Source organism: Budorcas taxicolor, chromosome X (assembly GCF_023091745.1).
Source record: "Budorcas taxicolor isolate Tak-1 chromosome X, Takin1.1, whole genome shotgun sequence".
Taxonomy (NCBI): domain Eukaryota; kingdom Metazoa; phylum Chordata; class Mammalia; order Artiodactyla; family Bovidae; genus Budorcas; species Budorcas taxicolor.
In genome coordinates this window covers 62,620,142-62,642,206 of record NC_068935.1, presented here as the reverse complement: position 1 = coordinate 62,642,206, position 22,065 = coordinate 62,620,142, and the positions used below count along the sequence as shown (strand labels likewise).

Sequence of the window (22,065 nt, the reverse complement as noted above, 5' to 3'; positions counted from 1 at the left end):
GCCCCACATAGAGACCCCGCCCCGCCCTTGGAGCTCCCTGCGCATTAGCCGAGCACCCAGGAGGGTGGGTCCGGCAGCGCGCCACTTCCGTCCGGTGGACGGGCCAGGCGCGCACCGCCTCTTCCGCCACCGCCCCCGCGATCCCGGACCTAGCTCCAGCCTTAGCCGTGGCCTGGTAGCCCCGGTGTCGCTCTGAAGCGCGGCGGCAGCTGACTGCGCGTTCACGACCCGCTGGGAGCTGCGAGTCCCGCCGCCGTTATGAACATCCGCAATGCGAGGGTGAGGAGCCGGGGCCGGAGACGGTCCGCGCCGCGTGGGAGCGAGGCCCAGTGGCCGCGTGCGCATGCTCCCGAGGGGCCCGGCCGAGCCCCAGGGCCGGCCGCCTGGAGCGCCTGCGGCCGCCCGGCACAAAGCAGTGAAGGCTACCGTTCCCGTGGGGTTGGCCCTCCCCACAGATGAGGCCAGGGGTTCAAAGCCGGGGCTGCGAACCCCTTCTTTTGGGGATGTCGGGGCTCTGTGGGATGGTGTTGGGGAGCTTCCTAGCGCTCACGTCCGTTCCTGGAACAGTCAAGTTTTTGCCTGGCGGCCCTGGGCCAGGACTGTGCAGAGACAGATAGTCCCAGCTCCCGCCCAGGTCTGGGGGTGGGGATGGGGGTTCGGTGAGTAGACAACGAGCAGCGCTCCAACAGAACCGAGGCCTACTTAGTGCAGCCCCAGGCTTGACCGCGTTCCACTGCCCTCCTCCCTCGCAGCCAGAGGACCTGATGAACATGCAACATTGTAACCTCCTGTGCCTGCCTGAGAACTACCAGATGAAATACTATTTCTACCATGGCCTCTCCTGGCCCCAGGTGGGCGGCTGTTGAATTTGGGGACTGGGTCAAGGAAGTCAGAGAATTCCCACCCTGGGTTGGCTGAGACCATGAAGAGTCCCAGGGGGGCGCCTGGGTGAAGGAGGCCCTGGGTGTTGGCTTCATCTGGGGTGGCTGGGGGTGGAAAGGAGGTGCCTGAAGATGGGAGATGAACAGGGCCAACCTAGGAGCAGAATTACCACCTGTCTGCCCACCTCTTCCTGGTTAAGAACAAGGGGCATGGGAAAACAAGGCCACCTTGCCTGGAGGTCAGGAGCTGTCACTGAACTCCACCCTGGGCTGCTGTCCATCATGGCCAGGGCGAGAGACAGGCGGTGGGGCCAGATGTCCGCTAAGGGCTCCTCCAGCTCTGATAGAAACTTGTTTTCTGCCTCCTCTTTCCTCCTGTCTTCCAGCTCTCGTACATCGCTGAGGATGAGAATGGGAAGATCGTGGGGTACGTCCTGGCCAAAATGTGAGTCACCAGAGGCAGAGAGACGAGACTGGTGCCTGACCTGTGGGTTGGGGAGGAGGGACACCAACATTTGCACATGCCTGATGGAGGCTGCCTGGGTTGGGTTTTTTTTTTTTCTTTTTGAAGTGAATAGACTGTTCTTTAGTTCAGTTTGAGCTTTAAAGGAAATGTGAGTTTAAAATACACACCCCTCTCACATAACTCCTTCCCTGTCTTCCCTGGTTGCCTCTCTTACTAATATCTCCTGGTACATCTGTTACAATATTGCTACATCATTATTAAAGTCCATAGTTCACAGTAAGTTTCATTCTTGGAGTCATATGGGCAAATGTATAACAACATGTGTTCACTACTATAGTATCACAGAGTAGTCTTACTGCCTGCTGAGTTTTCCGTACTCCACCTGTTCATCCCTCCTCTCTCCCCAGGGAACCACTGATCTCTTTACTGTCTCCATAGTTTTACCTTTTCCAGAACATCCCATGATTAGAATCATACAGTGTGTGGGCTTCCCAGGTGGCTCAGTGGTAAAGAATCTGCCTGCCAGTGCAAGAGAAACAGGTTCAATCCCTGGGTGGGGAAGATCCCCTGGAGGAGGAAATGGCAACCCACTCCAGTACTCTTGCCTGGAGAATCTCCATGGACAAAGGAGCCTGGCGGGCTTCTGTCCATGGGGTCGCAAAGAAAGCCATTTCAGACTGCCTCTCAGTTATATGCATTGAGGTTTCCTCCATGTCTTTTCCTGGCTTGGTAACTCCCTTCTTTTTAGCACTGAATAGTGTTCCATTGATACTGCACATGTTTTTTGTTTGCTGTCTGGGGTCTGGAGAGCCCTGACTCTCTCCCCTACCCTGGGTCTGGGGGCATTGTGAGGTTCGCTCCTAGCCTCTCTTTCTTCTTGATCTAGGGAAGAAGACCCAGACGACGTGCCCCATGGACATATCACCTCGCTGGTGCGTAGGACCTCCCCCCAGGCTCTGGTGGGTGTGGAAGTTAGTTGGAGCTGCCTCTGAGGTCCCACTTTTCTGCCCCTAGGCTGTTAAGCGTTCCCACCGGCGTCTTGGCCTGGCTCAAAAGCTGATGGATCAGGCCTCCCGAGCCATGATCGAGAACTTCAATGCCAAATATGTCTCCCTGCATGTCAGGAAGAGGTGGAAGCCGGGGTCAAAGGAAGGGGGGTGGGGGCTACTGTCTTGATACGGGTCCTGGGCTGCCTTGGCTTTTGGAGAAGACTCCAGAGGTGGGATTCGTGGGGAGGGGGGCTGGGAGGATGGGCAGGGCCTGGACGTGTTGTCCCTGTCTGGCCTGGTCTGTAGAGCTCAGCACTGCCTTGTTCCCCTACAGTAACCGGGCAGCTCTGCACCTCTATTCCAACACGCTCAACTTTCAGTAAGTAAATCTAGATGCTTCTAATGGGACAGTCCCCAGGTCTGGCTTGCCCAGGTGGCTGAGATGGGCTGAGCTACCTTCTAGGCATGAGGGTGGGCAGCAGCTGGAGCTAGGGACAGGCTTTGGCTTCCACTCGGAGACAGTGACACCCATCTGTTACCGTCTGTTTGAGACGTGTTGTGGGCCTAGAGGACATTTAATGTTTCTTGCTGGGCAGAAGAGGACTACCTGCTGCTGGTGGGGGCCAGGTGAAGGGCAGCATGGTGAAGGGATTCAGAAGTAGAGACAAGGACCCAGGACAGGAACAGGACTGAGAGTGACCAGGCACCTAGAAGCATCTCAGCAGAACCAGAAGAAAGGGTAAACCTAAGCATATTGGCGCAGGAAGGGTGCAGCAGAGGGGTCTAGAGCCCTGGGTGTCCTAGTGGGTGAGAGCAGTCCGCTCAGTGTGCCCAGCACTGGACACAGAGAGCCTGGCCAGGAACTGCCCTGCGTTGTGGTGAAAGCTGCTGGGATGGGCTGTTTGTGGAGAGGCCACTGAGACAGCCTTAGCTTCAGCTTGCTTAAGGAAGGGAAGGACCTACGGGCTGGGCATCTGAGGATCTTTGACCTGGATGCAGACGCCCCTGCTGGTTGACAGTTCCCGGGTCTGAAGGCTGGCAGGGCCTTTCTGGGCCATCCAAGAACACCAAGAACAGAGGCCACAGCACCACCACCCCCCCCCCCCCGCCGTTTCCAACTGTTCGGCATGGGAGCCAGCCAGCCATGCATGCCCAGGAAATGACAGGGAACCGGGCAAGGAGGGGAGGGTACTGCCACATGCAGGACCCGCGGTTCCCAGGAAACCACAGAAACAGATCCTTGGGAGCCAGGTTAGAGATGAGGTGGGGGGTGGCAGAATGCCAAGGGTGGGAGGGAGTCCAGCTTAGTGTCCGAGAAAGCAGACAGAAGGCCACGTCGGAAATGTCTCCAAAGGGCCTCTGGGGGGCACTGACACCCCGTCCCACTGGCAGATGGCACCAGAGGGTGGAGGAGAATTGCCCCCAACTCGGTTTCTTCTCCTCCTCTCCACCCCCCCCCCGCCCCCAGGATCAGTGAAGTGGAACCCAAATACTACGCTGACGGGGAAGATGCATACGCCATGAAGCGGGACCTCACCCAGATGGCCGATGAGGTGAGTCCAGTGGTGCCAGGTCCACCGGCCCCAAGCAGGCTGAGTAGGGTGGCCTGAGGGAGTTGGAGATGTCCTGGTCCTCTTCACCTCAGCTGACAGGTGGGGAGCCAGACCTTGGCAGGGCTCTAAAGAAGGCTCTCATTGGGCCAAGGCTCCATTTTCTGAGGAGAAGCCTATCCTGACCAGAGGCAGCTGTGACAGGACAGTCTGGACGTGCTGAGGCGTGGGGCTGGGGATGGCTGCAGCCGGCTCCAAGGCTGAGGAGACGGGGTTCTGCCCAAGGCTCCATGGGGGCTGGGGCCATTCAGAGGGCTCCACAGCAGCCGTGTGAGGGTGTGTGAACACCTCCACTTTACTGCAGAGGAAACAGGCCCAGAGGGGGCAGTTGCCAGGACTAGCCCTGGGTCTCCCAATGCAGTCCTGTGTTTTCTGCCCTGCCTGCCCCCACAACAAGGGACCAGAAATGGGCAGTGGGAGCAGGCCCTCATGGTCTAGAGACTTAGGCCCTGTCTCCTTCCTCCTGCCTCTCCCGGGCTTCTGGTGGCAGCTGAGGCGGCACCTGGAGCTGAAGGAGAAGGGCAGGCACGTGGTGCTGGGCTCCATCGAGAACAAGATGGAAGGCAAGGGCAACTCGCTTCCAAGCTCAGGGGAGGCCTGTCGTGAGGAAAAGGGCCTGGTTGCGGAGGACAGCGGTGGCGACAGCAAGGACCTAAGCGAGGTCAGCGAGACCACAGAGAGCACTGATGTTAAGGACAGCTCAGAGGCCTCTGACTCGGCTTCCTAGAGCCCGCACCTGCTCCCCTCCCTGTCCTGGCCCACCCATCCCATCCTCACAGCAAGAGGTTTCACAATAAACTTCACCCAGTGGCCTTGGGGAGTTCACGTGTGCGAGTGTGCACCTTCTGGGTGATGTGTGGATGCCCTGCTCCGGCTCTTGTGTTCCTCTGGATGTGGACCTCACAGCCTTTTGGCACAGTGCGTCCTGCAAGCCCTCCTAGAAGGGAAGAGCTTTGTCAGGGCTTTGGAGAGGTCTGATGGCTTGGAGCTGTCTTTGGGTCTCCGGTGGTTGGGGAAAGAAACCCTGGAGTTCTGGAAGGCTTCTGAGCCTTGCTGTGCTGCTGCCCTGCCACGCTCCAGATGTGGGAGTCCAGCTGTTCCATTGACCTTATCTACCATCTCAGTAGTGGCCCAACCAGCTCCCTAGTTCCCCAAGCCCTGGCAAGTGTCCTTGATTCCTCCCTCCCCTGCAAACTAACAGATCCACCAATTCTGTGCGTTTGATCACCGTGATACCCCTTGAATCTCCTTCCTAACGGTTTTAGATTCACAGAGGTGAGCAGATAGTACAGGGTTTCCGTGGATGCACGCCTCACCCCTCCAGTTTCAACTATTAATAACATTTTGACCTTTTTTCTTTTTATTTTAATTGGAGGGTAATTACTTCATTAGTAATAACTTTGTATTCTTACATTTGACCCAATACTGATACATTATTAACTATAGTCCTGCTGCTGCTGCTGCTGCTGCTGCTGCTAAGTCGCTTCAGCCGTGTCCGACTCTGTGCGACCCCATAGACGGCAGCCCACCAGGCTCCGCCGCCCGTGGGATTCTCCAGGCAAGAACACTGGAGTGGGTTGCCATTTCCTTCTCCAATGCATGAAAGTGAACCATGGAAGTGAAGTCGCTCAGTCGTGTCCGACTCTAGTCCAGGGTTTACATTTCCTTCTGCGTTGTACACTCTGGATTTTGACAAATAACATCATGTCATTTCATGCAGAATAGAAGCCTAAAATTTGCTCTAGTACCTTTCATCCCTACCATTCCCTCCGACTGCATCACCATTGTTTGCTGCCCCTCCTCCCTGGGCGGGCTGCCTGGGCCGCCCACCTCCCAGCGGAGCTCAACACTCCTTAGCTGTCACTACCTTATGCCCCTGCTACCGCAGATGGCACATTGCTCTCCTGCTACGCTGAATAATTCGCTACCAAGGGTTGGAGCTCCTGTCTCTCTGGCTGGCGCCTGCCACGTGATCAACAGGCAGCCGGGTAGGCGGAGACCAGTGGGCGGGTCGGGAATTGGAAAACGCGCCTGCGCGGGCCTGTGCGCCGCCGCCGGCTCCTGGGCCCGCGAGGGGAAGGGAGGCCGTGTTCTGATTGACTCAAATTTCTGCCTCGCCCCACCTTCCGCGCCCGGCGTCAGTCCCTTTAGATTCACCTACGGAGCCGGCTTCGTTCCCAGGCTCTGATTGGTCCGGCGGCGGCTGGGCCGGGCTCCGCTCGGAGGGCGGGGCGGGGCGAGCGGTGGAGCATGCGCACTACCTCGACCGCGCCCCAGTGCAGGCTGGCGGGAGCCGGCAGAGGCTCTCACGGCGCTTACGGGCCCTTTACTTCCTGCCTCTTCCGACCCGCGCTCTGCCCCTCCTCCAGCGCCCTGCGGCCCAGGGGGCAGGTTGAAGCTCGGCCGCCCTTAGGCGGTCGGGTTTCCTGAGCGGAGGCGGGAGCTGCGGCGAGGGCGGAGGGCAAAGAGGGAAGCCGCAGGCCCGGGTGACCCTTGGGGCCCAGCACTTCCTCCGCCTCTGCAGGGCTCGCCTCTGGAGCAGCCCCTTCAGGGCCATCGTGCCGACCTGAGGCCAGAAGGCTGGGGGTGGAAAAGCAGGAACGCTTGCCCTGTAGCCTTGGGACTGTGGATGGGTTCCGGGGACGTTTTCCCTGGCATGAGCCTATACACCGAGGTGCACAACCTGACATGGGCACCTGGTAACAGCCTCGGCACCGATCTCATCTCCCTCTGGTCCATTCTCCGCGTAGCAGACCTGACCCCGCCTCCGCCCGGACCAAGTATTTACTCGCCAACCGGTTTAGCAAGCTCTCGCAGATCTGGTCCTGCATAGATCTGGTCCTGCCCTTCTGAGCAGCTTAGAACCTCCGAAGTGGAGAAATAGAGCTGAGGATAGAGCAGGCAGTACGGCGTTAAATGCCAAAGAAAAGTTTGGCCAGTACTAGTGACCATCACTTCATGGGAAATAGATGGGGAAACAGTGTCAGACTTTATTTTTGGGGGCTCCAAAATCACTGCAGATGGTGATCGCACCCATGAAATTAAAAGACGCTTACTCCTTGGAAGGAAAGGTATGACCCACCTAGACAGCATATTCAAAAGCAGAGACATTACTTTGCCAACAAAGGTCCGTCTAGTCAAGGCTATGGTTTTTCCAGTGGTCATGTATGGATGTGAGAGTTGGACTGTGAAGAAAGCTGAGCGCCGAAGAATTGATGCTTTTAAACTGTGGTGTTGGAGAAGACTCTTGCAAGTCCCTTGGACTGCAAGGAGATCCAACCAGTCCATCCTAAAGGAGACCAGTCCTGGGTGTTCATTGGAAGGACTGATGCTGAGGCTGAAACTCCAATACTTTGGCCACCTCATGCGAAGAGTTGACTCATTGGAAAAGACCCTGATGCTGGGAGGGATTAGGGGCAGGAGGAGAAGGGGACGACAGAGGATGAGATGGCTGGATGGCATCACTGACTCAGTGCACATGAGTTTGGGTGAACTCTGGAAGTTGGTGATGGATAGGGAGGCCTGGCATGCTGCGATTCTTGGGTTCACAAAGAGTTGGACACGACTGAGCGACTGAACTGAAATGAGTGACTCAAAAGTTTTACACCAGTGGCTGAATGGGGCATCACGTGGGTATTTCTGGAGTGATAAAGCAAAAGGACAGAAGGAGAGTAGGGGCTGAGGCCAGTTCAGCAGCCGTTTCTTGTGGGCTTGAGCCCTGTGCCTGGCTCTGCTGAATGGGGGAGGGACTTTGGGGAACCAGTCAGGGCTCAGATAGAGGGAAAGGGGCAAGATGTGCTCCATCTAGCTCCCAGGTCCAAAAGCCCCAGTCCCCGGTACACACACTTTACCTTAGAGAAGGGCCTAGACATGGAGGTGGGGGGCAGGGAGCTGAGAAGGTATGTTTTCCCCTTCTGGGCAAGAGAACTGCACAGTTGAAAGCCAGGAAGTACCTGTGCAAAGTCCTCTCCCTTGCAGAGCTGCAGGTCAAGGTCACATGTGCTCACATTTGCACAGAGCCTGACTTTGACTTCCATGCAAACACATGCCTGGACCCCTTGCACAAGTGCCCACAGGTTCCCCTTGCCTGGGCACCACCCCAAAGCTTAAATACCTTTGCCACCCTTGTCACCATCTGTGTACCCCAGGGATTTCTCTAACACGGTTGTCTACTCCGCCTTGTCTACCTGCTAACTGCATCCTGCCTTAGTATACCAGAGAAAAGCTGTTGCCCTCTGACTTTGAGTTGCTAGAGAGATGTGAAGCATCCCTAGATAAGAGAAGCCACAAGCTGCCCCCCGGGCTCAGTAAGGCACTGTTCTAAGGGTGCAGGAAGAGGGCTACCCCTCCCCAGCCCCCCAGGCTTAAGACAGAGCAGGTGTGAGGTGCAGGGGAAAGGAGACAGAAGAGTGTCTTCCGGTAGCAGGAAGTGGTAACCACCTATGGGGAAACAAGGCTGGTTCCTCTCTATGGGGCTGAACAGAAGGGGAACCTTAGCCTAGCCCTGCCCTCTGTCCCTGCCTCCACCCCACCATGCGGCCTGGAGGGCCCAAGGGCAGGTTCTGGTCTCCCCTGCTGATCTTCCTTCCCCCCTGGCTCTCCTAATGTTGGGAAGGGTGGGCCCCATCGGATGTCCTGGAGGTCTGGGGAAGGCAGCTGACCCAGGGGAGCCTGGCGGTCAGGAGCAGCTATGGCGTTGCTGCACACTGGCATTGATGGCTGATGGCCACGATGTGAGGGGTGCAGTCTGGCAACGGGGACCACAAAGCCCTCTGGAGTTAGGGAGGGAGTGGCAGCCAGAGGGTGCCAGCTTGTCGGGCACCTTGAGGCTCTCACAGCGACCCTGGCTGCTTGGCAGCTGAACCTGGGGCACAAGGCTGCCTGGGGGCGTGCCCCATGTGCCCGGAGTTGGGGTGGGGGGACGGCAAGGTCCAGCCACTGTGAGAACCACACCGGCCCGAGACCCTCGTGGGCAGTGCCAGGCCCAGGGCGCCCCGCCCCAGGAGCCGCGTTGGGGGCGGGACGGGGCAGGGCGGGGCCGGCGCAGGGTGCTGGCTGCCGGCCCGCAGGCCCCCGTGCCTGGCCCGCTCACGGCCGCGTGGGAGCAGCCGGGCTCAACAGTGCGGCCGCCCAGCGGCCATGGCCACTCATGGGAAGCTACGCCGAGAGCGAGGGCCGCAGGCTGACTATGAGGCGCAGGTCAAAGGTGAGAGGGCACTGGGCGCTCCTGGCCCTTTTCCCCCCGGAGACCCCAAAGGTCGTGGGAGAGCTTGCAGTGTGCCGGCTGCTGGCCCGGGGCTCGAGGCCCACCCCCAGCAACCTCCGGAGCGGGCTGAGGGAGGGAACCTGAGCCCCCTGCCCGCCTCTTCACGCCCCTTCGGCCTCAACCGCCACTGGTCCTGCTTCCTTCCTCCTTCGCTCCATTCCTGTCCTAGTAGCTCTGCTCTCCTAGGTTCTCCCTGCTCTTCAGGAGCCCGAGGAGGAAAGGGGGGCACCTGGTTTCCCTCAAAAAGTGGCATTCTAGCCACCAGAAAGTGGAACACCTTGACTTCCCGAAGGGGGCTGGGTAAGGGGGTCCGGGGGCTTCAGTGGGTGGATTAGTGATGGCTTTACCCTAAGACCACTCCAGTCCTATAGCCCAGCCCTGGTTGCCCTTTCTTGGGCCTTGAGGTGGTTCCGAATTGAAGGCCACTCTGGGTCCAGCTGGCACAGCGAATGGTGGACTGCAGAGCAGACCTGTTTGTGTTCTGATAAACACTCTGTGCAAGTCGCATGCAAATGAGCCTTGCAAACTCTTAGTCAACAGCTTGTCTCCGGGTCTTATTCAGGGTGTGGTGGCTCTTGCAAAGGGAAGAAAGCCACATCCAAGCACCAGCAGTTTCCTGGTGTTTCAATCATTCGATTTTACTGATGAAGGAGACGCAGCTCAGAGTGTGCTCATGGTCACACAGCACCATAGGTCCTAGGAGGTGTAAGAAAATGAACCTCGAATGTCCTTCCAGTCCAGAGGTGGAGAGTCCAATGTAATTCTGCGATGCAAGCAATTTGCACTAAAGTGTGCACGAGTCCTTACCATCTGGTAAAGGTGGGCTGCTGTCCAGACCCAGCTTGATGTGACTGTGCATGGCGAGACAGCTCTCCAGGCCTTGCTGCATCATCCCTCAGATGGAGAGAGCGATCCCAGCCTGTATCCCCCAAACGTCATGAGGCTGAAGAACTTTGGAAACCCTTCAGTCGGCAGATATGTGTCAGTTCATTCACACCAAAAAGATTGGGCTTTGAGCAAGGCTGTCTTTAGATGTTCGTCGCCTGCTGTGGGCGTCTAATGACTTGAGCTTCTGTTTCCCATCTCCTCCGCCCTCCAGCCCCCGCCAAAGAAACTTCCTACTATGCTACAAAAAGAGGATCAGTATCTCAACACCCGAAATTCTGAAAGGTCAGCACAGTCATGGTTTGGGAGGCTGTCTTTTCTGCTTTGCTTGTCAGCAGAAGTGAGACTGAATGCCTCGCTCACAGGAAGTGTTGTTGGGGCCCAGTCCCAGCTCTGCAATGCAAGCAGACATGGATTCCATCCTTTTGACAGATGTTTTGTACACATCGGTTCTCTGCCAGGCCCTGAAGATACAGTGAGGAGCACACGAGAAGCCGTCCTTGCTCTCATACGGCTCACAGTGGAGGAGACATATAGTAAACAACTTATCACACAACTTGTTTCAATTATGATGAAAACCACTGTAAAGGAAAAGCGCAGATGTCCAAAAAGGGCATGGGAAGAGGGCCAGACCTAGTTTATGGGGAGGCGGGAAGGGTTCCCTGATGAGTACACCTCAGCTAAGATCTGAGAGCTGGATGCTGCTGCGGCCTAGAGCCTGGGGATTTAGGTAGGTGCCAGCTGTGCTCAGACCCTGCTGACTCATGTCTGCTTGATACCAGGTCTGCTGGATCTCAGCCAAGGCTTGGTTGCACTGAAGAAGAAATGAACATTTTGGTGTGCTGGCCCGTCGAGCACTACTCACTTATGATAGGTTCCCAGGGAACTTTGTTCCAGGAGGGTGACCAGATGCCAGTGGACAGCGAGGCAAGCCAGGACACCTCCGCTCTTTCTTGGAATGAAATGAAATTGACTTTTATCTGAAAAAATGTTACCGTGATTCAGTGAATAGTCTCATGATAGCAAGTGGCTGAGAGCCCACTCCAGCTGGCCCATGGAGTTGAGTCAGCCCCTGGGGCCAGGCCTCAGACAGTGTAAGGAGATGGTGTCAGTTTCACCATCAGGAAGCAGTCCCGCCCACCCGGGCTTCCATTAACCCAGCTTGACTCTTCCATGGAAAGAGAGTGCTCCCATTCAGTGTTTGCAGTGAAAGCATGGGCTTGGTGGCCCCCGGGCCTATCACTGACCTAGTCCCAGCAGTGGAGGTGGGTGAAGGGGCCACAGCTGGGGTGCCTGGAGCCAGGGAGACAGACCCAGGGGCTGAGAGTAGGAAAGGGACCTTCTCCAATGGGAAATGAGAAGAGGAGACAGGAGTGCTGGGCAGGCAGGACCCATGGAGACTGCTGCAGGCCCTACAGACCCCCCTGGGATGGCACTGATGGGACAGAAGTCCCAAGTGTACCAGTACGGAGTCCTTACCCACAGCCACCCTGGATCCTGCCACTTCCTGCCTCCTCTCATTCTGGCTCCTGGTTGAAACCCCCAATTTTCTATTGCCTAGATGGGTGCAGTAGTGGCCACTGGGGCTGGGCACTTTTCCTTTGTCACTTGACCCCTGCCCAGGCTCTGAGGGCCCAAGTGGGCCCTGAGAGCAAAGCAGGACCCTTTGGCTCCACTGCTGTGGCTGCCCTCTCTCTTGCCGTCTTCCCCCTGCCACCCTCCACTGGCGCGGCTCTCTTCAGCCATGCTGCCTGCAACACCCCTCACAGTGCCATCTGCCTGAACATTCTTCCCCTGGATGTCTCCACGGCCCCTCTGTCACTTCCTTCAGCTCTGTGTTCCAAAGCTGCTTGTTCTTGACCACCTTCCTCTAAAAGAACCCCTCCCTGATGCCACCTCCTGCTCTGCGTTGTTGCCCCTTGTTCCCCCGCTGTTCCCCCCACCCACACTGTTCCTATCCCAGCTCCAGGAGGGCAGGAAGTGTGTCTCTGAGTCTAGACCCACTAGGTGTATAATCAACATTCTGCTGAATGAAGACATCAGTTAATGCCCCCTCCCCACCCCTGGCATCTGGACAGCTGTTAGTAGAGGGGTGACCCACTTGCCAGAAGCCAAGATACAGGGCTTCTCTCCCTGGGATGCCCAGGGCTTGCCAGTGGCTTACTCAAGCTTGTCATTCTCATTGAGGCGGTTCTTTGCTTTGGGTCTCTGTGGGGAAAGCAGCATTGCTAAATCAAGCCAGCGATAAGATGTCACAAGCCAGCAGTGTGGGGACCCTGGGTGTGGCTCTCTGCTGAGAGGTGGTGTTGGGGTGCCCTGGAGTTGGGTCATCGGGAGTTAGTACTGGGAACAGAAATCAGCCCCGCTGCCTCAGTTCTGTCACCGGTCAGCCCCTGCTGGCCGGCCTGGCCCTTGCAGTGAGGCCGCCCTTTCTCCTGGGGGCCGAGGCCCAGGTTTCCAGCTCCTGAGGCCGCAAGTTTTTGACAAGAATGCCGTGGCCGCCCCAGCCCTGTGCAGCCCCGTGCGTCCCTGAGTTTATCGAGGAGGCTGCCCTGCCTGGAGTCCTGGGCACCCCAGCAGCCGGAAGTGGCAGGGGAAGCCACTGGGGGCTTTCCAGGAAGCAGGGAATCATGGGAAGGCCACATGACTGGTGCCTGGCAGGGATGGGCCCCACTCCTTCTCAGCCCTGGCCCATGGTCCCAGGAATGGCCTTTCTGTTCCTCGGGCCCTGGCCCACCTGGCTGGTTCCCCTTAGCTTCCGCTAGGAGGTCCATTTCCTCAGGCCCGCCCGGAGCCCAGCTGGACTGCCGAGCCCGGAACTGGCCCCTCTCCCCCCGGGGCCAGCATCACCTCCCCAGACTCAGGGGGCCCGCAGCTCCAGCCTCAGCTGCCCTCCCACCCTGCAGAGATGCGCTGGCAGCTGGGCGAGCAACTGCGCTGCCTGGAGCTGCAGGGTGAGCTGCGGCGGGAGCTGCTGCAGGAGCTGGCTGAGTTCATGCGGCGCCGTGCTGAGGTTGAGCTCGAGTACTCCCGGGGTCTTGACAAGCTGGTGGAGCGCTTCTCCGGCCGCGGAGGCCGCCTCGGGGGCAGCAGTCGGGAGCACCAGAGCTTCCGGTGGGTCCTGGGGCCTGGCAGCTGGGATGGCCAAGGTGGGGGGAGGGGAGGCCCGATGCCCGCTCCTGGTCGGTCTGAGCCCCCATCTCCACCCCTCCACCCCCAGGAAGGAGCCGTCCCTGCTGTCGCCCTTGCACTGCTGGGCTGTGTTGTTGCAGCAGACTCGGCAGCAGAGCCGGGAGAGCACGGCCCTCAGCGAGGTGCTGGGCGGGCCCCTGGCCCAGCGCCTGAGCTACATTGCCGAGGATGTGGGGCGCCTGGTCAAGAAGGCAAGACCCCTGCCCTGGGCCTGGGAGGCGGGCAGACCCCAGGATCCAGCGAGGGCAGCCCGTGGGTGCTCAAAGCCCAAGTGTCAAGGACGGGAAGGCCCTGGAGGCCGGGGGGAGCCAGTGGGAGCCTGGAGTGCTGAGCTGAGGGCTGGCAGGATGGACGTGGGTGTTGCCCTGGGGCCGGGTGGCACTCAGCTCGCCTCCTCCCCAGAGTAAGGATCTGGAGCAACAGCTGCAAGAGGAGCTCCTGGAGGTGGTGTCAGAGCTTCAGATGGTGAGAGCCCGCGATTACAGGGAGGCCGTCACCTCACCTCTCCCGGGGCCAGGCTCAGGGAGGAGGATCAGGTGCCTGGGAGAGACCTGGGTTTTGGGGATCGCAAGCCGGGCCCTTTCTCCCTGCCCCGGGTGCTGAGGGCTTGGGTCAAGTGCTCAAGGCTCAAGTCCCAGATGGGCTGGGAGGAGGACGGGGCGGGCTGACTGTGGCCATGGCCTTGAGCAGGGCTGCCTAGCCTCGGGCCTCCCTGCAGGCCAAGAAGACCTATCAGGTCTACCACACAGAGAGCCTGAGTGCTGAGGCCAAACTCCGTGAAGCAGAGCGGCAGGAGGAGAAGCGGGCAGGCCGAAGCGCCACTGCCACCACCACCAGCACCGAGTCCGGGCCCCTCCGCAAGGGTTCCATCAAGAAGGGAGGGCGGCTGGTGGAGAAGGTGGGCCTGGGGGGAACCTGTCTGTGTCCAAAGGCTCTGGCTCCTGGCCTTTGTCCTGTCATGTCCTCGACCCTCACTGGGCCCTGCAGGGAGGTGGTGTGTGGATCAGGAAAGCAGGGCTGGCTCTGGCCAGAGGGGGGAGGTGCCGGGGGGGGGCTCCCCGGTCTCGGTTGGTAGACACAGGGGGCAGGAGAACGGTCTCTAGGTCTGGGACAGCCCACACACTCCCCTCCCTGCAAACCCAGCTGGCAAAATAGTGATCCCAAGCCTGGGGTTCCTTCCTCCCACCCATCCTCACCTCATACAGTGCTGGGAGATCTCAGAGGAGTGAGGGGACACGTTGGATGGGGGGCTGAGTGATCAGCAGGGAGGACGCATGTTCTAGGTGGTCCCTGAAGGAAGGATGGGGAAGTGGAGGCTGGCAGGGTTTAGGAACGAAGAACCTTTCAACTTCTGGGCTACATAGTTTGAGGGGCCCAGTGGGATAGTGGGAGAGCTGTCCAAATGGGGAAGAGAGGGGTGGGAAGTATGTGTCGAGGGTGGTGGGTACACGGGAGGCAGGGTTGGGGGATTCGGCCATGTGGATGACCTGGGGGCTCATGTGATCCTGAGCAGCGTCATGCCAAGTTCTTGGAGCACAAACTCAAGTGCACAAAGGCTCGCAATGAGTACCTGCTAAGCCTGGCCAGCGTCAACGCCGCCGTCAGCAACTACTACCTGCGAGATGTCATGGACCTGATGGATGTGAGTGCGGGGTGTGGGGAGGGATCCGGGGGGGTCCGGGTGCCTGCGCCCCAAGCCCTCCCAAGCCGTGTCCTTGCTTGTCTCCCAGTGTTGTGACACAGGATTCCACCTGGCCCTGGGCCAAGTGCTCCGGAGCTACACGGCTGCAGAGAGCCGCATCCAAGCCTCCCAGATGCAGGGCCTGGGCAGCCTGGAGGAGGCTGTGGATGCCCTGGATCCCGTAGGTGACAAGGCCAAGGTGCTAGAGGTGCACGCCATCGCCTTCTGTCCCCCACTGCGTTTCGACTACCAGCCCCACGAGGGGGATGAGGTGAGGGTCTCTGCCCAGCCTTCAGGAAAATGGTTCTTTGTGTTCTTATCTTCACTGTGATGGCAGCTGAGTGGAATGGATTTCCTTCCCTTTGCCAAGACCTCAAACCTCTTGAATGCCACTTCTCAGAAGTGGCCTCAAGGCAAATGGGGAGTTTCTGCACTTGCACTGAAGCAAGCAGACCTCCCCAACCCACTTATGTGGTACGACTAGTGAACACAGCATCCCCCACAAGGGCAAACATAGCCAGCATGGCAGCAATTTTGAGGCCAGCTTGTTGGTGGTAGACAGCTGCCCGTATACTGTTCTTTTGGTGGTTCTGTGTGCTTTAGACATTTCACAATGCAAACTTGGGAGGGAAAGAAACCATGCAAACACTAGCATATAACTAGGCATCTTCTTTTTTGGTCACACCGTGTGGCATGGGGGACACTAATTCCCTAACCAGGAATAGAACCTGTGCCCCCTGAAGTGGACCTCTAGGGAATTCCTCACTAGGGTACCTTTTTATGCATTTCTGAGCTGTACTCTCCTTTACCAGTTTATCCTCATGAGCATGGACTGGGATTACACTGGATTGTGCATGGACTGGGGTTCCACTGACCTTTTTCTTTTTTTTTTTGCTTATTTCATTTGTATTTTGACCAAAGTCATATCTGATAAAGTCAAAGGTTACTCAAGGCGTTCAAGGGCACACCGCCCTTCTCTGACCCACCCTTCCTGTTCCTGATTCCCACTCCCCAGATGCAGCCACTTCCAGTCTTCTAGCTGCTGCTGCAGACAATGCATCAGGTGCTGCTTGTGCTTTGCAGCTTGCCAGAGGCCCTACAATCCCCTTCCATGGACGATTAGGGCTCCACCCCACATCACCACCGTCTGTCTCCACCACACCAGGCAATCTTTTCTCTTCAGAGCCCTGCTGTGGAGCCATGCAGTCCCAGCTTGTAGGCCTTGATTGACTTCTAGACCGGCACAGTCCAGGACCTTTCTTTCCCCATTGTCCTGAGCATCCCTGCATTAGACCCTCTGCATCCCAGATCGTGTGTCTTCCTCTGTTTTGGTTTATTACATTGTTTTCACGGACATCTTCCCCCATACTTTCCTGACTTAGACTGTCTGGAAAAAAATGCCTGTATTCTGTTCTTGAAATTGGTTGATAGTTTACCTGGGTGTAGAAGTCAAGGTTGAAAAGCGTTTTCTTTTTGGAATGTTCAAAGTATCCCTCCAAGCTTTCAGTAGTATTGTGGGTGAGAAGTTCAGCCGCTGTTCAGATTTCTGCACTGTTGTCTGTCACCTGTAATTTTTCTCGTTGAAGCTTTTAGGATAGTCCCTTTCCCTCATGTACAATTTTATAATGATACGCCTTAGGGATCCTTTTGCCTTCATGGTGCTGGGCCACCCATGGGCTTTGTCGGTACAGAAACTTAAGTCTTAAGGTTTTGAGCTCATATTGTTCCTTTGGTAATTTCCGTCCCTTAATTTAATTTGTGCTTGCTTTCAAGAATTCTTGTAATTGGATATTGAACCTCATGGGTTGTCTAATTTCGTTATCTTTTATCTTTCCTATTTCTCATCACTACAACTTTTATGTTTATTAATACTATTTAGGTATATTTAAAAACTTTATTTGGCTGCATTGTGTCTTTAGTTGTGGCATGAAAGAGCTCTCTCTACTTGTGGCATGTGGACTCCAGAGCTCGAGGACTCAGCACTGAGGTGCATAGCATACATGTGAGATCTTAGTTCCCAGACCAGGGATTGAACCCAAATCCTCTGCGTTGGAAGGCAGATTCTTAACCACTGGGCCACCAGGGAAGTCCCATCACTATGCCTTTTAATTCTGTTCTGTTAGAGATCTTTTTGACTTATCTCTGCCCACCCCTTTTTAATTTTTCTTAAAAATTTACTTTCATAAGTTTTTTAAAACAGTTTTGGTTTGTTTTATATGTTCTTATTTAAAATAGTCCTTTGTTCTTGTTTCATGGATACAGTATATTCTCAAATTTTTCTGAAATGTTTATCATTTTTCTTGATATCCCCGTGTCCCCTACATTTTTTCTGTTTTCTTGCATTGATCTCTGTCTTCCACTTAATTTTTTTAGATTTTTTTTTGGACCATTTTTAAAGTCTTTATGAAATTTGTTAGAGTATTGCTTGTTTTGTATTTTGTTTGTTGGCCTTGAGGCATGTGGGATCTTAGCCCCCTGACCAGGGATTGAACCTGCATCCTGTGCATTGGAAGGCAAAGTCTTAATCACTGGACCACCATGGAAGTCCCTATATCTTCTACTTTAGAGCTGTCCCTCAAATTGCTGCCAGTTCTTGGCTGTCAGTTCCTATTCCCGAGGAGGCACTGAGAGATAGATTAGGTATTTGGTGTGTGTGAGAAGAGCTTGTCAACAGTGGTTTTCCCCACAGGGTGGCTGGGTAGAGACTTGGAATGTTTTGTGATGCTCGCCTTCAGCACGGGGAACTGGAGGTGTCTCAGCTGCTGGAAAGAACTTCAAGGACTTGGGGGAGGGGCTCGGCTCTTACTTGGATGCTGTCAGGAGGCAGGGGTGCCTCTGATTCTGTGTCTTAATAAATCTTCTCAAGAAGATGGGGTGAAAGTGAGTAGAAAGAGGCTAGAGCAGTCATTAGCGAGGAGGGAAATGCAGCGGGAGGTTTGGTAATTTTTGTGGCTTGGACAAAGTTCTTGTTTTGGTTCATGCTCGGACATGCTGATGATGTGATCTTGTTTTTATCTTTAGCCACCATGGCCAGAGAGTGGCTTTGTGTGATGCTGATGCTCTGTGACGTTCCTTATGTCTGACAGGTTCATGCCGAGGCACAGATGGTGGTGGCTGCTGTGCCTGCTCATCAGGACTAGTCTCTGATTTATCCTTTCCAAAGAGTCAGTTTCTCGTGATCTGCCCATTATGTGGGCTTGAGGGGGGTGGGTCTTCTCACGTCAGCGTTTCCTAGAGCCTGGATAGAAATTTTATAATTGTGGGCAAACATACATGGGACTTACCATTTGGACCTTCACATGGTTGGGCAGCCATCCCCACCAGCCATCCCCCCAACATTTTCCATCTTCCTCAATGGAAACTCTGTCCCTGTTAGACATTTTAACTCCCCATTCACCCTCCCCTAGCCCGAGGCCCCCACCATCTGATTTTCTGTCTCTATGAACTTGACTGCGCTGCTGCTACTGCTGCTGCTAAGTTGCTTCAGTCGTGTCCGACTCTGTGTGACACCATAGATGGCAGCCCACCAGGCTCCCCCATCCCTGGGATTCTCTAGGCAAGAATACTGGAGTGGGTTGCCGTTTCCTTCTCCAATGCATGGAAGTGAAAAGTCAGAGTGAAGTTGCTCAGTTGTGTCTGACTCTTAGTGACCCCATGGACTGCAGCCTACCAGGCTCCACCGTCCATGGGATTTTCCAGGCAAGAGTACTGGAGTGGGGTGCCATTGCCTTCTCCATGACTGCTCTAGACACCTCATATAAGTAGAATCTTATACTATTTGTCCTTTTTTCTTTTTTCTTTCTTTTTTACAAAAGGCTTATTTCACTGAGTATAATGTCCTCAGGGTTCACCAGTGTTGAAACATGTATGAGAATTTCCTCCCTTTTTACTGCTGAATAATATTCTACTCTATGGAGACACCACCCTTTGCTTATCCACCCATCAGCTGCTGGACACTTGGGGTGCTTCCACCTTTGAGCTATTATGAGCAGCGCTGCAAGGACATCCATGCAGAAGTCTCAGTGCTCATGAGTGTATGCTGCCTTCCTCTCAGAAGGGGTCCATGCTTCAGATCTGGCGGGACTGGGTGTCAAGGCTGGTGACCCTCTGCAGTAGCCCCCAAGGCAGTGAAAATCAGCCCCAGAAACCTCTGAGCCTGCTGCACAGCCCACCCCGGTGTTTCAGGTGTGGCCCTAACTGCCCCCCTACCCAATGCTGCACCCTGCAGGTTGCTGATATTCAGGTTGAGACGGAGCTGCGGGATGAGATTCTGCCCAGAGCCCAGAATATCCAGAGCCGCCTGGACCGCCAGACCATCGAGACAGAGGAGGTACAGGATGGCCTGGTCCAGGTGTGGGGACAGGGACCTGGACACACGGAGCTGGATGGCCATGATCTCCCTTTCCCCTTCCTTCTGACTCGACCTCTCTGTTCTTCATCTCTCCCCCATTTCTTTCTGCCCGGGTGCCATCCCCTCCCAAGGTGAATAAGACGCTGAAGGCCACAGTGCAGGCCCTGCTGGAGGTGGTGGCATCGGAAGACAGTGACATGCTCGACTCCTTCCAGGCCAGCCTGTCCACCGAGTCCCTCAAGTCCACCAGCTCGGACCCGGGGGCTCGGCAGGCTGGCCGGCGGCGGGGCCAACAGCAGGAGACCGAGACCTTCTACATCACGGTGGGGAGGTGGTGCTGGACCAGGAGGGCGGGTGGGTGGTGGGGGCCAGGGAGGGCCGGGGCTAGGACTAAAGCCTTGGGCTCTTCTGGGGGTTTGGCAGAAACTCCAGGAGTACCTGAGTGGACGGAGTATCCTTGCCAAGCTGCAGGCTAAGCATGAGAAACTGCAGGACGCCATCCAGCGAGGTGAGCCCTCTGCTTCGCTACCCCCAGGGCCGGGAGCAGCCCAGCCATGGTGTGGCTCTCCTCCTGCGGCCTCTCCCTGGCCAGAGAGGGTGCTGGGCACACAGGAAGGAAGACAGCTAGGGTCCCGGCCCCCATCCTGCTCTTTGTCCTGCGGCCGCCCTCACCTGTAGGCTGCCCTGTTCCTCTGCCATGTGCTGAGAAACTTCCTGGCCCAAGAGGCACACCAACCCTTTCTCCTTCCCAGGTGACAAGGAAGACCGGGAGGTGACTTGGTGAGTCCTTTGAGAGGGACCAGTTTGTCCTGAGGACCCATCCTTGTTCATGGGTCCCCTCTGCTTGTTCCTCGGTGGCCTTAGTTTCCTACTTATTTTGCCCAGAGGGTTCTGGAATAACTTGCGAGCCCCAGCGTCCAGTTGGGCTGGGCTGAGGGGTCCAGGCAGCCTAGTGTCCAGGCCTGCTCCCCTCAGAGGCAGCTCCTGTTCACCGTGACAGGACCCAGTACACACAGAGAAAACTCCAGAAGAGCCGCGCCCCCCGCCCCAGCTCCCAGTATAACCAGAAACTCTTCGGGGGAGACATGGAGAAGTTTATCCAGGTACTTGCCTTACCCTTCAACCGAGTGCAGGCCCCTTCCTGCTTCAGCTGTGCCTCCAGCCCTGGGGCCCCCGTGAACCCGAATGAGTTACCACGAACTGAGGACTTACCAGGAGCATGGGTACCTGCAGGCCCCACTTCTGGGATGCTTGCTAGAGAGGGAAGTCAGGAAAGCACCAGAGATCAGAAAAGGAGAAATGACACTATTGTTTGCAGCGATGTGATTCAGTCTCTCACCGTTCAGAAGAATCGGCAGGTTATTTAAGTGAACAAACCCGAGATTCATGATGTTGCTTGATTCAAGGTCAGCAGAGAGAGTTGGGTGGCATTTCCACTCCGTAGCAGGAAACAGATAAAATGTCAGGCACGGCACCAGGGATCAGACACCGCCCCCCCACCCCCACCTGCACTGGGCGTACATCTCCCTAGCCTTGTTGCTGACCACAGAATGCATTAAGACAAAAGGAAAACAAGCGAGTGACAAGGTGGGCTGTGCCATATCCACCATGGAGGGCACTCTGTCCTTGTCTGCAGAGCTCAGGCCAGCCCGTGCCCCTGGTGGTGGAGAGCTGTGTCCGCTTCATTAACCTCAATGGTGAGTGAGATCTGGGCCCTCCCACCCCTGGCCTGTCCCTGCCCCCTGCAAGATTGGAGGGGCTGGGGTGGGGAGGAGGCTTGGTGCCCACCAGTTTTCATCCTCCCACAGGCCTGCAGCATGAGGGCATCTTTCGGGTGTCGGGCGCCCAGCCTCAGATCTCGGAGATCCGTGATGCTTTTGAGAGAGGTGGGGACCGGCGAGGTGGGGTCAGGGGTGGGGAGGCTAGGAGAGCCGGTGTCACGGGCCTCTCTCCTCACCCCCTCCCAGGAGAGGACCCACTGGTGGAGGGCTGCACTGCCCATGACCTGGACTCGGTGGCGGGCGTGCTGAAACTCTACTTCCGGAGCTTGCAGCCCCCCATATTCCCACCAGACCTGTTTAGAGAGCTGCTGGCTTCTGCAGGTGAGCCAGGAGCCTGGGGGTGGGGTGGGGGTGGGGGGCTCCCCACTCCCTAGTGGCTACCTTGCCCAGGCTCACAGCTTCTCCCTGGGGTGATGGCTTTGTCTGCAGAGCTGGAGGCCGTGGCAGAGCGGGTGGAGCACGTGGCTGGCCTCCTGGCCCGGCTGCCTGGACCCGTGCTGGTGGTCTTGCGGTACCTCTTCACCTTCCTCAACCAGTGAGTGCTTCTAGGGGTCGGGGGGGAGCTCGGGGGCAACCCAGGTTGGGGCGCGGGGATGCCGAGCCAGGAGCTCTGTGCCTATGACCTGTCTGTACCCCCAGCCTGGCCCAGTACAGTGACGAGAACATGATGGACCCCTACAACCTGGCTGTGTGCTTTGGGCCGACGCTGCTGCCCATCCCTGCTGGGCAGGACCCAGTGGCTTTGCAAGGCCGTGTCAACCAGCTGGTGCAGACCCTCATCATCCAGCCTGCACGGGTCTTTCCGGCCCCGGCCCAGCTGCCCGGCCCCATCTATGAGAAGTGCATGGCACCGCCTTCTGCCAGCTGCTTGGGGTAGGCTCTTGGCACTGCCAGGAGAGAGAGGCTGGCTGCAGGGGGCACCCTGAGGATGCTCAGCCACCTCGCTCTTCTCTGGACTACAGG

General features: G+C 56.8%; 2 protein-coding genes across 2 annotated transcripts in view; both read left to right on the top strand.

Annotated features, from left to right (window-relative positions):
• Positions 1-95: 95 nt before the first annotated feature.
• NAA10 (N-alpha-acetyltransferase 10, NatA catalytic subunit) lies at positions 96-4,784 on the top strand. The gene is made up of 8 exons (XM_052663227.1): positions 96-279; positions 753-851; positions 1,268-1,326; positions 2,234-2,279; positions 2,362-2,477; positions 2,671-2,715; positions 3,805-3,889; positions 4,437-4,784. Exons 1-8 carry the CDS (start codon positions 259-261, stop codon positions 4,671-4,673), a joined length of 708 nt encoding a protein of 235 aa, XP_052519187.1. The 5' UTR covers positions 96-258; the 3' UTR covers positions 4,674-4,784.
• A 4,301-nt stretch (positions 4,785-9,085) lies between these two features.
• The window catches only part of ARHGAP4 (Rho GTPase activating protein 4), a 16,300-nt gene continuing 3,320 nt past the window's right edge, over positions 9,086-22,065 (top strand). Inside the window, exons 1-17 of the mRNA XM_052663293.1 lie at positions 9,086-9,152; positions 13,004-13,211; positions 13,318-13,480; positions 13,692-13,754; positions 14,008-14,187; positions 14,803-14,931; positions 15,020-15,241; positions 19,199-19,300; positions 19,453-19,644; positions 19,745-19,829; positions 20,074-20,101; positions 20,322-20,424; positions 20,958-21,018; positions 21,130-21,207; positions 21,289-21,423; positions 21,532-21,637; positions 21,742-21,975. Of these exons, the coding sequence (XP_052519253.1) occupies positions 9,086-9,152; positions 13,004-13,211; positions 13,318-13,480; positions 13,692-13,754; positions 14,008-14,187; positions 14,803-14,931; positions 15,020-15,241; positions 19,199-19,300; positions 19,453-19,644; positions 19,745-19,829; positions 20,074-20,101; positions 20,322-20,424; positions 20,958-21,018; positions 21,130-21,207; positions 21,289-21,423; positions 21,532-21,637; positions 21,742-21,975 (2,156 nt within the window). The remainder of the gene's footprint in view (positions 9,153-13,003; positions 13,212-13,317; positions 13,481-13,691; positions 13,755-14,007; positions 14,188-14,802; positions 14,932-15,019; positions 15,242-19,198; positions 19,301-19,452; positions 19,645-19,744; positions 19,830-20,073; positions 20,102-20,321; positions 20,425-20,957; positions 21,019-21,129; positions 21,208-21,288; positions 21,424-21,531; positions 21,638-21,741; positions 21,976-22,065) is intronic.

What these genes read in the sequence shown, in the direction of transcription:
- NAA10 (XM_052663227.1), top strand. Translation starts at nt 259, where the DNA reads ATGAACATCCGCAATGCGAGG. An exon ending in GGGTACGTCCTGGCCAAAAT is followed by an intron (nt 1,327 to 2,233) that starts GTGAGTCACCAG and finishes TTCTTGATCTAG; the next exon opens with GGAAGAAGACCCAGACGACG. An exon ending in TCCAACACGCTCAACTTTCA is followed by an intron (nt 2,716 to 3,804) that starts GTAAGTAAATCT and finishes CCCCGCCCCCAG; the next exon opens with GATCAGTGAAGTGGAACCCA.